The sequence below is a fragment of the Anas platyrhynchos genome, chromosome 1 (genome assembly GCF_047663525.1).
Source record: "Anas platyrhynchos isolate ZD024472 breed Pekin duck chromosome 1, IASCAAS_PekinDuck_T2T, whole genome shotgun sequence".
Classification (NCBI taxonomy): domain Eukaryota; kingdom Metazoa; phylum Chordata; class Aves; order Anseriformes; family Anatidae; genus Anas; species Anas platyrhynchos.
In genome coordinates, this window is record NC_092587.1 from 206605201 (window position 1) to 206620962 (window position 15762).

The 15762-nt window shown below is 52.2% G+C and overlaps 1 protein-coding gene across 2 annotated transcripts; it reads left to right on the forward strand.

The window, feature by feature from the left end:
* The first annotated feature begins 4476 nt into the window (after positions 1-4476).
* Positions 4477-6184, forward strand: LOC101792487 (erythroblast NAD(P)(+)--arginine ADP-ribosyltransferase). Of its 2 annotated transcripts, XM_027465352.3 has the most exons (3): positions 4477-5368; positions 5752-5790; positions 5878-6184. In XM_027465352.3, the coding sequence occupies exons 1-3, from the start codon at positions 4585-4587 to the stop codon at positions 5958-5960; spliced, it is 906 nt and encodes a 301-aa protein (XP_027321153.3). In that variant the 5' UTR covers positions 4477-4584; the 3' UTR covers positions 5961-6184. The 2 variants fall into 2 exon arrangements, with proteins under 2 accessions (XP_027321153.3, XP_027321159.3); XM_027465358.3 differs by lacking the exon at positions 5752-5790.
* Positions 6185-15762: the final 9578 nt, after the last annotated feature.

Genomic DNA, 15762 nt, shown 5'->3' on the forward strand with positions numbered 1-15762 from the left:
CTGCTTTTTTATACCCCAAACCTAACCCCTCAGCAGGTCCTCCTGCTCCTCCTTCTCTACACACCCCCATGCCTCCACACAGCAGCTCCACGTTATTTCAAGCTCCCCATGGCTGCAGAGGAACGGGGGGAGCACGGCGGCGCCTGCCCAGGGCTGTGCCCTGTCCCCAGCCATCTCCTGGGGGCACCCACCCTGCTGGCTGCCTGTACTATTCACCAGTGCACAGTTGTACTTGCTGCGCGCACCAATGGAGTGGAGATGGATGTGGGTTTTGTTTGTGTAATGGGTGACGTTTGTAATACACAATAAATGTTTGTTCATTGTCTTTTGTAAAAACAAGGAGTTCTGTTTGAGGAACGGGAGTTGTGAAAACTCCCTGCTGAAGTAAGGAGCTGTATAATGCTTGGCTAGACACTATGAAAATTCCTTTGCTTAATGTAACAAAAAAGAGAACCCTCTCCCCTTCTCTCCTTCTGCATCTCAGTTGCCTCTTTTGTTTAAAGACCCTGCTGCAAAGCTCATGTAACCATCTCCTGATAAGTTGCTAAAGTGGTGTATCAACATCCTGCCTTCCTGTCTCACGCTGGGCCAACATGACCAAAAAAAAAAAGAAGTTGAACCACAACGCCAGGGAGACTACAGCCTTCATCTTCACGAGCACCAGAGGGACAGAGACGACCCCCTAGCAACAGTTGCAGAATATACCAGGATGTGCTGCGTAATCCCGGAATTACCAAGATATAAAAAGGGACCCTGGCGGGGGTGAGGTGCGCGCCGTTGGCGGAGCCGAGACTCCCCGGCCGCCCAGCGCTGTTTTGCTTGCTGTTGGCTTACTCAATAAATTCCTTTCTATGATTAATGCAATGCTCTTTGAAAATTAATTAAGGGGGCGACTTATAACAAATTTGGTGCCGTGACTCGGATGAAGGCAATCTGATTGAAAGACCTTCGGAGGGGGAGCCCCGCTGATTTCAAATATGAAATGATGATGACACAAAGAAAAAGGCTAAGGGGTTGAGAGAAGGATAACTGGAATACAAAAGAAACAGAAAAAAATAACAATAAAAGCCAATCCACACGGAAGCAGAGAAAGCAGTTACTCTCTACTGCCCATCAGCAAGCAAGGTCAGGCACATCTTGGGAAGCAGGGCCCCAATACACATATCTGTTGTCTGGGAGGAAAAACCTCTCTCAACTACTTTCCAATGGTCTTGGGAATCCAGAGAGATCCTGGTCTATTGGAAGATGGCCTGCGTCCATGCCTGTGCTGCCAAACCCTGACCCAAACCAGTGTTTCGGGGAGGGCTGGCAACCTTGGCACCCGTGAATTTGGGATTTCCCGTGCCTTCAGCCCTGCTCTGGGCATGAAACCCGATGCAGGAGTTTTGGGGGTCCCTGGTGGGCTGCGTTTTGGGCGCGGTTGCTGTTTCTGGTCTGCGCACACGGTGCAGGAAGGGTTTCTGCTGGAACAAATGCCACTGCTGTCCCTCAGCACTGGGTGCCCGGTCCAGGCAGCTGGGGGCTCGAGAGGCTCCACAATCAGTAAGATTATAAAGTAGGTATGTTTATTCAGCGCTGGGCGGCACGGAGGGTAGACCCACCAAAGTCAAGTGCACCCTAATGCAGCAACTTGCCTTGGTTATATGCAGTAGAGAGTTACATACGCATGAGGTTTCCCAGTACACCTATACATATTCATAACCCGTCCCCGCTTAGTATTAAAATCAGTTCCAAGAAGTCATTTCCATAAACTCCTCCCCTCTGTGCTTGCTCGGTGCCTTCTGGTGGTGGGCGCTGAGGGTCGTGGGGATGAAGTCAGATGTCTTCATCAGGGTTGAACTTTTCACCTCATCTCCTTGCGCATGCTCTCTGAGCCCTTGGTCACAGTCCGAGCCATAATGTTGATTAGATCTGGTTCTTGGGGTCCGAGGGCTCCTGTTATCTCAAGGTCTTGCAAGTTTGCCATTCTTTTTAGCAGTTCTCCTTATCTCTGAGCCCTTGGTCACAGTCCAAACCATAAGGTTGGTTTGATCTGGTTCTTGGAGTCCCAGGGGCTCCTGTTGTGTGGAGACCCAAGCGCAGCACAGGCACATCACAAATGTAGCACATGTTAAGCAATGAGTGTTGCCTACATATTCATTCTTAATCAATCGCTCTCTAATTTCTAACCCCATGTCTCACCAGGATGAAATCCTCCTCCCCAGGGATTTGTGCTCTGTTTTTCTCCACCTCCGTGGTGTTTATCCTCCTCTAACACCCGGAGCACGCCTCGTGCCAGGGCTGGCGTGGGGGTCCCAGGATGGGACGGTCTGGTCGGCGCAGTACCAGGTCACTGAGGATGCTCACACGACCGTACAGACGGTTTTTATTTCTGCTTTGCAGTGACATCAGCGTGTGCTTGGCCATTCTTCTGCCGAAAAAGCGCGGAGCGCATTGGTAGGAGCGAAATATGCGCAGCATTGTTCGGGGGAACGCTACTGAGACGCTGCGAACCCAGCCCTGACGGGTGCATTTAACCACCTTTACCCCTGCAGTGCGTAAATTTAAACCCCAAACAGGAGCTGTGTGCTATCAGCAAGTCTCTTTTAACTTGCATTTTTTCATCTATGTTAAAAGACGACTCTCATTTTGGGGGCACGGGCTGCTATCTGCCATCCTGTAGCTGCGGTTATGCTACGTGGGGGCACTTTGCGTGTCAGAGCAGCTCGGGGAGCAGCAACTTTCCCTTAAAACACACACACAGAGCCACATTCAGGGAGATAACCATGGAGGATCCCCGACAGCTGACGGACTGATCATTCTCCTGTTTAAGCAACAGTGACGAAAGTCAAATCCTGCTTTTAATTGTGGCCAGGAAGCTGAGCACTGATAACATGGGGTGCGGGCACGGCTGTCCCTGTCTCATGTGAAACTGTTTTATGAGATTCCGGGTGCCGTATAAAGAAACATCCTGCTTGCTCTGCTGGCAGAAGACTACTCTTCAGAATAATTTAAAGCTCTCATTAAGAGAATAAGAAAAAAAATGTAGCCACGAATGGAAGCATTTGAAATATGAAGTTTAATTTAAGAGTCTCTCTTACTGCCTTTCCAAAGAGCCACAGAGTTGCTGTAAGAAATGTTCTTGCTTGGCAGGCGTTAGAGAGGCATTTAACATAGGCATTGTCCTTTTTGGGGGAAAATGAAGTTTTTATAGACTGGAGCTGCTGTTGTGCTGGGCTCTGGCCTTTCCTTGAACACAAAACACAAAGGAGCGGAAAAGAGCAGCAAAGATACGAAGAGCAGAAGCTGTGCCTCGTGTCGACTCTCACGTGCAAATTCCCCGAGGGAGCCACCCTCGTCGGCTATTCCGAGATCTGGAAAAATGTGCTGGCATCTGGCTGCTTGGGCCACTGCTTTAACTGGGCATGGGATCACACCAGCACTGCTAAGGACGTGTGAGAACAACTCTGCAGCCAAGAACCCAGGCTCAGGCAAGGATCTCAGTGAAGTAGCAATTTTATTTGCGGTTGCAATGGCAGGCATCCTGCAAGCAGGAGCACCCAGTAAAAGTTTATCCTAACCTCACATTCCCTAAGACCTGACACCTGATTTCTTCCTTTTCCTCATGGGCTGAGAACTACAGGCTCACAGCCTACTCGACTCTCTTCTATGCCATACATGTACAATTTTATTTGACCAACTGTTAATTTCTCCTTTTCCTTTTTTTTTTTTTTTTTCTTCTTCTCTTGTGACTAGAGGGCCCGTGTTTTTTGTTTTTACTGATTTTGCACTGCTCGTCCTGTTTTTCGTAGGGATCCTCCTTATTTTGGGGCAGAGGGACCTTCCCCTTATCTACTTACTATAATCCCTGCTGCTATGCTACTGTCCTGCCTGCACAATCACTTTTGAATATACAAGGTTAGAGGATTTTTACACTGCAGAAACACAGCTTTATTTCTCACAGCACCCAACCCTGGGTACCCCCAGCCCCCAGACACCCAGCAAGGCCAGGGGCACCCTGGGCCAGAGCTGCCCCTTGCCACGAGTCCCGCTGCTGCTGCCCACAGGTGCCCTTGCAGCCCCGGACCCCCCGTACTCACAGCACCATCCCCTCGTGCACGGCCCCATCCGGGTGCAGATTCTCGATGAAGGAGATGTTTAGGACCAGGTTAGTTTTCTACTGCAAATAAAAAAACATTTTCTTTGTAGCATGTTTTACTGCAAGAACACAAGTTTTTTTCTCACACCCCTTTTTTTCTCTCCCCTGTTTTTTTTGCCCACACCTGCCCTTTTCCCTCCATGCCTACCCTCCTTCCCACTACCCCTTTCCCTTTCCCATAAACGAGAACGAAAGGGACCAGGGAGCGTCCCCACCCCAGCGGTGGCACTGTTTGAAGTGGTGCCAGAACCACTGACACGGTGCCCACAGGTGGCCCCAGCGCCCCATGAGAGGGCTGCATATAAGTAACCCATGGGACGCGGGCAGGGGTTGAAAAACACCACCAAGTGGAGCAGAGGTAACAACTCGCTGCAGCTCCAGGGCTGCTGGGACCGGGCCGGGGGGGCCCTGGGGGTCTGCAGCCGGGCACCGGGGTCCTTCTGTGCATGGAGCAGCTCGCCCTGGGCTGGGTGCTGCTGGCCAGCACCCTGTTTGGCACCGCAGCCACTTGCAGCAGGCGAGATGTCCGTGGTATCACAAAGAAGGTGATGGACATGGCCTGGGACTCCTTTGACGACCAGTACCAGGACTGCAGCCGCAAGATGGAGGAGAAGCTGGAAACAGTGAACCGCACTGAGTTCAAAAACAAGGTGTATAAAGACACCTGGAAAAATGCATCCGAGCACTGGCAGAAGCAGTGGGGCAACTCCAACCGCCCGCAGGTGCTGCCGCAGGAGCAGGCGGTGGCCGTGCTGGCGTACACTCACAGGGGAGACCTGTCCAACCAGCTCAACAAAGCTACGCATAAGGGTGGGCGCTCCCCTGAGCACTACCTGGAATCCTTCCCCTTCAAGACGCTGCATTTCCTCCTGACCGAGGCTGTGCACACCCTGCAGAAGACCCAGAGCCCCAAATGCAACAGCGTCTACCGCGGCACCACAGACCGCTTTACGGCCCAGCTCGAGGAGACCGTCCGCTTCGGCCAGTTCACCTCCACCTCCCTCGACATGAAGGTTGCTCGGTCCTTTGGCAATGACACCTTCTTCTTTGTGAAAACCTGCTACGGTGTCTCCATCGAGAACTTCTCCTTCAACCCAAAACAAAAGGAAGTCCTCGTCCCACCCTATGAGGTCTTCAAGGTCACCAATGTCATCCATCACACAAAAGGAACTGACATCCATCTCGACTCCCATTCCACGCACAGCAACTACAGCTGTGCGCTGCTGAATGGTAAGGGCAGCCAGCAGGGTGGGTGCCCCCGGGAGATGGCTGGGGACAGGGCACAGCCCTGGGCAGGCGCCGCCGTGCTCCCCGCGCTCCTCCAGCCATGGCTGCAGAGGAACGGGGGCCCCGTGCCACTGGCTCTGTGAGGGGAAGGGGAGCCTCGTGGTGAAGGCAACACCTCCGTGTGGGGAGCTCGGGGAGCCTGGGGAGCTCGGGGAGCTCGGGGAGGTGGGGAGCTCGCCTTCAGACCAGGTCTTCCCTGCACATCCCTGCACGCTCCCAGCTGCTCTCCCTTGGGGTTTGCAGTGGGGGCCCTCTGTGGCACGGCCAGGGCAGGGTGAGGGGCACAGAGCGGGGCGGTGCACAGATGTTGTTGGTCTCTTTGGCAGAGAAAAGGTGCAAGGCCCAGCCCTGTGTTTTCAGCGCAGGTAAGAGGCGAGCCCCCAGCCCCTTCCCACGGCCAGCACCGTGCTGGCACCCTCCGGCAGTCATTAACTCCCTGTTCCCCCCCCCAGGCACGAGCAGTCCCAGGGAACCCCCACACCTCTGGAGTCTCCTCTTGGCAGCCGCAGCCCTGGCAGCCGTGGGACGCCTCTAACCCAGCTATGCTGCTGCTGCACCTCCGCAAGGAAAACGGGGCAGAAACGTGAGAACACATTTAATGGAAACTGTGGGATTACGCTTTCCTCTGCCGGATGCTTTCTGCTCCAGCAGGAGCGGTGCCACCGGCCCCAGGATGCTCCGGTGGCCCTAGAACACCAGCAGAGGCTGGAGGAAGCCTTTTCCTGGCTTTTGCAGAGAAATAAAAGCACTGCTGGAGGATGGAGGCATCGAGGAGGGTTCCTGCGGCTCCCCACAGCGGGGGCACTTTGCATGGGCGGCAGCCAGGGGTCTTCTCCAGCTCCCTCCCGGAGAGCGCTGCCCTGGCTCCTGCGAGGTGGCACGGGGAGCACTGGGGGCTCCTCCTCTCTGGGGAGCCTCCACGGCGGCTCAGGAGCAGGGATTTGGCTGGCACCTCAGCCCCCAGCGCCCAGATTCGGGCTCTGCAGGCGGGACGGACGGGGGCTGCCCCACGGAGCAGAGCAGGGCACTCAGCCAGCTCTGGCGGCACCGTGGGCACCTCGCCTTCCTCCTCACCCCGCGGGTGTCCCCTGCCCCCCCAGCTCACAGGTGACACCAGGCAGCCTCAATGCGCTTTAATGAATCCCTGCTGCCCCACAACCTGCTGTGGGCAGGTGCCGGGGGGCCAGGGGCACCAGGAGCCCCGCAGCGGGGCTGTGTCCGTCAGAGCAGGGCCGATGCCCTGGGGCTGGGCAAAGAGCCCCCACAGCAGCCTCCCGACCTGGGGGTGGGCAGGGTGAGAGCCCCCCGCTCCGCAGCCAGCCAGGGTCCGGCAAGGGCCAGGCTGGGGGCAGCTCCGGGCAGGGGTGTTTAGATAACTTACCCAACAGACGTCTGGATAATTGAGGACCCCATGAGAACCAGCGTCCAGGATCACAAAGCTACTTCCAGCTGCTCATAGAATGCCCCATCGACCTCCTCCTCCTCCTGATCTGGTGACCTGTAGCACACCCCCACAGCAGTTTCCCCCATACCAGCCCACCCCTTAATTCTCACCCACAAGCTCTCCTCTTGTCCTTCACCCTCCCCCAGCTGGAGCTGGGTGCACTCTAATTGCTCCCTCACATAAAGGGCAACTCTTCCCCCTCACTTCCCCAGCCTGTCTTTCCTAAAGAGTTCGTAGCCCTCTGTGACTGCCTTCCAGCCGTGTGAGCTGTCCCACCACGTCTCAGTGATCACACCAAGATCGTGGCCCCCGACCCTACACAGATCTTGGGCTCCTCCTCTTTATTTCCCATGCTCCGTGCACTGGTGTAAAGGCTCTTTAGGGAAGCAGCAGGTGCAGTTATCCCTGGGGGGATGCAAGAAGATGATTCCAGACAGGGGATCGGGATCATTGCTTTCTCTGAGGAGCCCTCAAACAATCCCATCCTCCAACAAACCACTCGGAGGATTTTCCCTACTATCTTCAACCTACTACCCCAGATTGCCTTCAGCTGGGGGGTGTGAAAGCCACAAAATCCCACAAATACAGGCTCTCCCCTGATTTACAGGTGTTTGTAATGACAATGGTGTTCACGGGTGCCCCCCCCCAGCACCTTTCCCTTCCTCACAGCTGGCCCAGGGGATGCACCTGATGTTTGGGGTACCCCTTTTTATTAGGGGGGGGCCATGCTGCCTGTGCAGGCAGAGGGCACACAGGCATGTGGGGTGTGCTGGCAGAGGGGCCCCGTGTCCTGGCGGGGGGCTGGAGGGGGTCTGGGACCCAGCATGTGCATGGGGATGTAAATTCCAGGGGGGTTGGGGCAGCAACCCTTTGGGATGGGTCCATGGGGGCGTGCAGGGATCTGTGCCCCACTGGCTAGGGCTGGTTGGGGTGATTGGGGTCAGTGTGTGGAAGGATCAGTCCCAAAGCTGTTTTTTAGGGTGGGGGACCCCAGGCAGGTCCTGGCAGGGGCTGCAGCTGGGGCTGGGGTGGACCCCAGGACATCCCTTGGGCACGAAGGTGACGCCAACCTGGGGAGGTGTTTGGGTCGGGACCTATTTCTGTAGGGGAAGTGCCTGGCTGGGTCTCGTCCCAGTGGGTTCACCACTTGGACCGGCCAGCATCGCCCTCCAAAGCGTGCCATGGGATGCCAGGAGCTTGGCGATGTGGGCTCGTGGGTTTTCCTGGTGTTAAAAGTTGTCATTTTAGAACAGTGTCAGGCCACGCTTCGCTGGCGGGGAATTAAAGGAGATCCCAGTTCCTGAGGTCTTGCGTCTGCTTCTTCTCTGAGCGTGGTGCTCCTGGTGAGGGACAGCCTTCCCCGCAATGGCTCTGCAGTGGCCAAAATTGCTTTGTGATGGGCTTTGCGGGTGATTTGGTACTGCAGCCCGATCCCACACCCAGGATGCTTTCTCGCACGCCAGCCAGCACTGCTCCAACCTCGGGTGCATGCTGCGAGCCCGGACGGAGGCACCTGGCTTCGCACCACTTACCCATGTTTCTTGTACAGGGCTCCCCGGTACAAAAAAGACAGGAATCTCCTGGAAAGAGACCAGCGGAGGGCCACAAAGATGATCCGGGGCCTGGAGCATCTTCCCTGTGAGGAGAGGCTGAGAGACCTGGGGCTCTTCATCCTGGAGATGATGGATGGGGACAGGACAAGGGGCAGTGACCACAAAATGGAGCCCAGGCAGTTGCGCACCAACACGCGAAAGAACTTCTTCATGGTGAGGGTGACGGAGCACTGGGACAGGCTGCCCGGGGAGGTTGTGGGGTCTCTGGAGATATTTAAGGCCCGTCTGGACACCCACCTGGGCAGCCTGCTCTAGGGAACTGCTTTGGCAGGGGGTTGGACCCGATGATCTCCTGAGGTCACCTCCAACCCCTCCATTTCCGTGATTCTGGGATTCTGGATCACAGCAGGGTTGTGTCTGCTGCTGAGCAGTGCTGGCACAGCATCGGGCCTCTCTCTAACCCTCGTAGGGCGCGGGCAAAAAGTGAAAAAGGAACATTACCACGCAGCTGACCTAAACCAACCAAAGGGACATTCCATACCATCTGGTGTCACACTCAGCAATAAAAGGTGGGAACAAGAAGAAGAGGGGAGTGGGAGTGGTGGGCTCTCATTGGGAAAACGTCGGTCCTCCTCCCGAACACCGTCTCCGTGCGTTGAGGCCCTGCTTCATGGACGTGGTCAAGCATCGCTCATTTGTGGGAAGTAGAGAGTAATTTCTGTCCTCTGTACTTCCACACAGCCTCTACTTGTTTTGCTTTCTTGAGTTGTTTTGTGTGTGTCCCCCCCCTCTTTTCCCCTCCCTTTTCCCCTTTCCTTTTTTTCCCTTTACTTAAAATGTTTTAGTAATAATAATAATCATTCCTTAATAATCATTTTTCCTTTTAATTAAATTATCTGTATCTCAACCTGCAAGTTGTTCTTTCCTTTACTTCTTTCCCTCCTCTTCTAAGAAGGGGGAGTGAGAGAGTGGTTGTGGTGGAGTTCAGCTGCCCAGCACGGCAATACCAGCACACAGCCCCTGCTCGCTGCCATGTCCCCAGCGCTGTGGAGGCCCCCCTGGGTGAGGGCTCACCCCCTGCATGGAGCTGGGCCACTTCTGGGCTCGGAGCTGCTCCTTCTGCTCCTCAGCAGCTTGGGGAAGATGAGGACAGGGAGCTGCCAGGGACCAGGTCACCCCAGACACAGTTGGGCCACTTCAACACAAAGCCAGGGCCACCTCTCCTCCCTGTGGCGCTGCCACTGCCCCCGGCCCCTCCGGGCACTGTCGCCACCAGTCCCGCAGCCGGCCCTAGGCCCGGCGCCGGCGGCAGCGCCGTGTTGTGAGCTGATCCCCGCAGGGCTGTTCTCTCGGGCACGCTGCGCTTGGCTCTGCCGTTCCCTCAAGCCTTCGGGCCTCGCACTGGGCACCAGAAGGCCTGCTGTGCTTGAAGCTACAGGCAGCTCAGCACCGCACAGCCGCTCGCTACCCTCCTCCCCAGCAGGGCTGGGGAGAGAAGGGACACTTGGATCTGGCTGCAGGAGCTGGCACTGAGCTCACTCGCACACACAGAGGCCTCGCCAGGAGCTGGCACGTAGGCCTCTCAGCACGCGGACACATGGGAAAGGCTGCGAGTGTGCAAAGAGAAAAGCTTTAATGAGAGAAATGTGACGATAGGACACACAAACACTGACCGGCCCTTTTATACCCCAAACCTAACCCCTCAGCAGGTCCTCCTGCTCCTCCTTCTCTACACACCCCCATGGCTCCGCACAGCAGCTCCACGTTATTTCAAGCTCCCCAGGCTCCCCAGGCTCCCCACACGGAGGTGTTGCCTTCACCACGAGGCTCCCCTTCCCCTCACAGAGCCGGTGGCACGGGGCCCCCGTTCCTCTGCAGCCATGGCTGGAGGAGTGCGGGGAGCACGGGGGGCGCCTGCCCAGGGCTGTGCCCTGTCCCCAGCCATCTCACGATGCTACCCACCCCGCTGGCTGCCCGTACTATTCACCAGTGCACAGTTGTAGTTGCTGCGCGCAGCAATGGAGTGGAGATGGATGTGGGTTTTGTTTGTGTAATGGGTGACGTTTGTAATACACAATAAATGTTTGTTCATTGTCTTTTGTAAAAGCAAGGAGTTCTGTTTGAGGAACGGGAGTTGTGAAAACTCCCTGCTGAAGTAAGGAGCTGTATAATACTTGGCTAGACACTATGAAAATTCTTTTGCTTAATGTAACAAAAAAGAGAACCCCCTCCCCTTCTCTCCTTCTGCATCTCAGTTGCCTCTTTTGTTCAAAGACCCTTCTGCAAAGCTCATGTAACCATCTCCTGATAAGTTGCTAACCGAGTGTATCAACATCCTGCCTTTCTGTCTCATGCTGGGCCAACAGGACCAAATAAAAAAGAAGTTGAACCACAACGCCAAGGAAGACCACGGCCTTCATCTTCACGAGCACCAGAGGGACAGAGACGACCCCCTAGCAACAGTTGCAGAATATACCAGGATGTGCTGCGTAATCCCGGAATTACCAAGATATAAAAAGGGACCCTGGCGGGGGTGAGGTGCGCGCCGTTGGTGGAACCGAGACTCCCCGGCTGCCCAGCGCTTGCTGTTGCTTACTCAATAAATTCCTTTCTATTCTTAATGCAATGCTCTCTGAAAATTAATTAAGGGGGTGACTTATAACAAATTTGGTGCCGTGACTCGGATGAAGGCAATCTGATTGAAAGACCTTCGGAGGGGGCGCCCCGCTGATTTCAGCGGCCTTCACTAGGATTACTTTCATTCAAATCCTTCACCGACGAACCCTAAATTCAGCAGCAAGCAAATAAAGCCGGCAACCCCTAGTAATCTTTGTGCATGAAGACCGAACGAAGACTCAGGAGTGAGTAAGTATAGGCCGGTGATCCGTTCGGTTGGGGTTGGGTATCCTGGAGCGTAGCGTTGTGAGACGTCCAATTGCGGACGAAGCGAGTGCGGACCCCTCGGTAGTGCGGTTCCCACATCCCGTGAGGGACTGGGCCACGAAAAGGGGGAAGCGATTTGTGTGTGTATGTGTGTGAAGGCGCTCCAGAAGATGGGACAGAAGAAGAGTAAGCCTTCTGGTCCCATGGGCGGGGTAACGACAGATGTTAGGTTACCCCGGGATTAATGATTAAAAATTGGGAGGATTCCCCTTTTAGGCGGGGAAGGAATAAAGTAAAAATGATACATTATTGTGTTGAAGTTTGGGGTGGTAAACAGATTTTAAGGAGACCACCTTTACCGGCCCGTATTTGGGTCCTTTGAAAATTGGGTTTGCCAGACCCTAAATATTTATGTAAACTCAAAGGAACCTTTTAGTTTGGAAAAAAGTGAATATGCACATTTGTGGATCAGCTCGGAAACTCAAGCCAATTTATACCCTCTAAAAGAAAAAGGAGGGGATGGGAGGCGCAAGAAAAACCGAGAATTAGAGATCCCAGCCCCACTGCCTCCCTATATTTCACCACCACCACCTGCAGCCCCTCTGACTCCCGGGCTTCCTAAACCGCAACCCCGGGGAGACTCTGATAGCAACTCTGACTCTAGCACTCAGGGACCAGTGACTAGGAATATGTGGCCGTCCCCATTAACTCCGGGGACGTCCGAGATTTTAAGAAAGACAGGAGGAGGGTAAGCGAGCTTTAATGGCAACTGGCATAATGTTTGTAGCTGCTGAGGAATAATTCTAACTGCACATTATATATTGTATATATAAAAGCCCGGGCATTTTTGTTAAAGTGTTCTTTTATACCTATGTTAGTATGTAAATATGAAAATATAAGAACTGCCATTGAGGTGTATGTCTAAGGGAACAAAATTTGCCCAGGCATATTATTGGCTCATCAGGTTTAAATGTTCCCAGTGTAATTGTCTACAGGCAGTTAATTTACAGTGGTCTGATTTTACTTGTGTATCTATATATTGTGGGTTTTGGAGGGATTGGGATTGACTAGCAAAGAGCTTCTAGGAAAACGGTGGAATATTGACCACTGTAGATTACAATAGGAAAAGTTCAAAGCAAAGAAATCCCGAGGAAAAGCCCCCTAGGATGTATACTAACACACTGGAGGGATATAGTGGGGTGAGAGGGTACAGAGAGTAAAAGAACCCTTATCAAATATTGTAATCAGTGGTGGCCACTTTATAAACTAGAGGATGGAGAGAAGTGGCCCCTAAATGGAAGTATTAATTATAACACCATATTACAGTCAATGTTGTTTTTGTGGAGAGAAGGAAAACAGGATGAAATGTTGTATATTGATGTTGTTTCAGCATCTTAGAGGGAAAAGGTACGGAATTAAGTTGGCCCCTGACTGAGTCTTTGATGTTGGCATTAGAAAAGTAAAGGCTAGAGAATGATAAAGGAAGTGTTAAAAGGATTGTTGAAAGTGTTAAAGGTATTGGAGGTTGAATGAGCAGGGAAAGAGGATGTAGGAATGTTAATAGTTCCACCTCAGCCCGAGGCTGAGATCCTAAAATCAGGGATGTTAGCCCTCTGGGGCAAAGGGATCATGATGGGTCCCAGAGAGAGTTGTTATGGAAACAGAAAAGCAGCTAACTCTTAAAACAACCTGAGTTCATGTGCGAGCTCAGATTGCTGATGGGACCACTCAGGGAACTGCGGACAATTGCATTCCCCTGACCGACCCCACTGAGACCCTAATCATCCCAAAAATTATGATCGGTTAAGTAAATACTAAAATCTGGATGAATTGGGAATTGAGAATATTATTCCTAGATACAGAATTATAGAAACAATTGACTCTGACCGAGGCCCTCATTTTGTCTCCAAAGTGTCTCAAGAGACTATGGAAGCTCTAGGAACAAGTTGGGAATACCACACTCCGTGGCATTCCCAACTCCCAAAGTGCTGGAAAGGTAGAGCGAAAGAATGGTGAAATTAAGAAATAACTAACAAAACTTGTGCTGGAAACTAAGGCTTCTTGGGTAAAATGCTTACCTCTTGCACTGTTAAACATACGGACACAGCCCAAAACTGATGTAGGAATTTCTCCTTTTGAAATGCTATATGGTATGCCCTATGACTTGGAATTGCCACTTGATCACCCTCAATTCTAATTAAGACTTGGAAAGAGACGTCTTTAACACCATGATGGGGAAGGCCCCTCTGTTGTTTTGCTTACCACAGAAACGGCTGTTCGAACTGCGGAGAAAGGATGGACGCATGCCAGCCGTGTGAAAGGACCAATCCGGGAAGGTAAATGGGAGGCAGCTCCAGGCCCTGACGACTTGCAGCTGACACTAAGACGGACTCGATAAGTATTGTGTATTATCTGTGTATCGTGGGAAGGGGAGGAGGCCCTGTTTCAAAGGCTCCCTAGTAGGTTCCCCTGAAGAACACTGCTGCTGCCAAGAAGAACCGATACCTTGTAGTTCGCTGCAACCGAACTGACAAGCGAGGCCGAGAAGTGAAAACGGTGGGGGACTGAGGGGCCGACAATTTAGATGGGCTCCGACCACCTCCTACGATACATGGGAGTCAGTATCATCATTTTGGTCAGCTATGGGTCTGCGCATCCCCACCAGCCTTTTAAATGGAGCTTGATCAGACGGAAGGATCAATTCGTCATCCAGCAAACAACGACAGCAGGTGCCCCCAGTTTCTGCATCACATTATGTGACCTGGTGTCAGTGCAGCCATGCTTTAACCGATCAGGATTTTATTTCTGCCCAAGTTCTAACCCGGGAAAGGGGTACTGTAATTACCTGAACGCGTATTATTGTGCATACTGGGGGTGTGAAACCATTGCTACGGACTGGACACTCGGGGCTGGTCGGGATAAATTCTTACAAGTGGGATATGGGCTGCAAGGTTGTAACCAACAAGCAGGTCCCCGTTACAGGTGGTGAGGGCATGGTATAGGGTATACAGGAACCTTCCACGGAAATAAAGAAATTTGCAAGGTTCTATATATATAAATATAACAAACCCAGATGATACTAGCTGGGTACTAGGAAAAATGTGAGGTGTCAGATTTTACAAACACAGAACAGATAGGGGAGGACTCGTACTAATAAAAAGGAGGATGCCGATAGGCCCCAGGCAGTAGGACCAAATGAGGTATTGTCAGAAAGTGTCCAGGGAATCCAGCCTGCCAAAAATACTACAGTGCCAACCCTCGGCAGCCCTACGAGCTCAGGTAAAACCGAGAACGATAACATAGCTGAGAATAACATATGGGGGTGTCATGAATGCCAGCTACCAATTATTAAACAAAACAAACCCAAATGTAACAAAACACTGTTGATTATGCTTTAGTATAAGGCCTTCATATTATGATGCTATCAGGAATCCTGGGGAGCCCTCCCGCACAAACGAGAACAACCCTCTACATTGCAGTAGGGGAAAAGACATAAGGGTAACACTAACACAAGTCACTGGAGGCGGTAGGTGTGTGGGCACGGTTCCTAGTGGGGACTGTCACCTACGTAATATCATGGAGAATGGAAAACAATCAGCCGAGTGGTTAATCCCAGCCAACAACGCTAGGTGGGTTTGTTTGTGAGTGGGCGTAACTCCTTGTCTATCACTAAAACTCTTTAATGCGTCTCGTGATTTCTGTATACAGGTGATAGTTATACCAAGGATTCTATACCACCCTGAGGATTGTATGTACACCCAGACACAGTGGCAAGTCGTCATCTGGAAAGACGGGAACCATTCACACCTCTAACTTCGGCTACCCTAATAATCCTGGGAGGAGCTGGAGTGGGGACTGGGGTAGCCTCATTGGTTAAACAAAATCAGGAATTTACTTCCTTATGCATTGCTGTGGACGAGGACCTGACCCAAATTGAACAATCCATCTCGGCCCTGGAAAATCTATCAGGTCACTTTCAGAGGTAGTGTTACAAAATCGTAGGGGATTAGATTTGGTATTTTTTTACAACAGGGCGGGCTGTGTGCAGCCCTGAAAGAGGAATGCTGTGTGTATGCTGATCACACTGGAGTGGTAAAAGATACAATGGCAAGACCCAGGGAAGGGTTGAAAAAAAAAAAAAAAAAAGGAAACAGGAGAATGATGAAGCCCGACAGAGCTGGTACGAATCTTGGTTTAATTATTCACCTTGGCTTACTACTTTATTATCAACAATAACAGGACCTTTGTTGTTATTAATGATAGCACTAACTTTTGGACCATGTATTTTTAATAAATTGATTGTGATTGTAGAAGGTCGTTTAGAAGCAGCACATCTAATGCTCACAGATGACAAATACGAGCCAATAAGGACCAACAAAGGAATCGAGGAAACATTGGTTCTTAGTAGCCAGGCATTGCAGAGATTCAATGAACAAAATGAGTAACTAAAAGAAAAA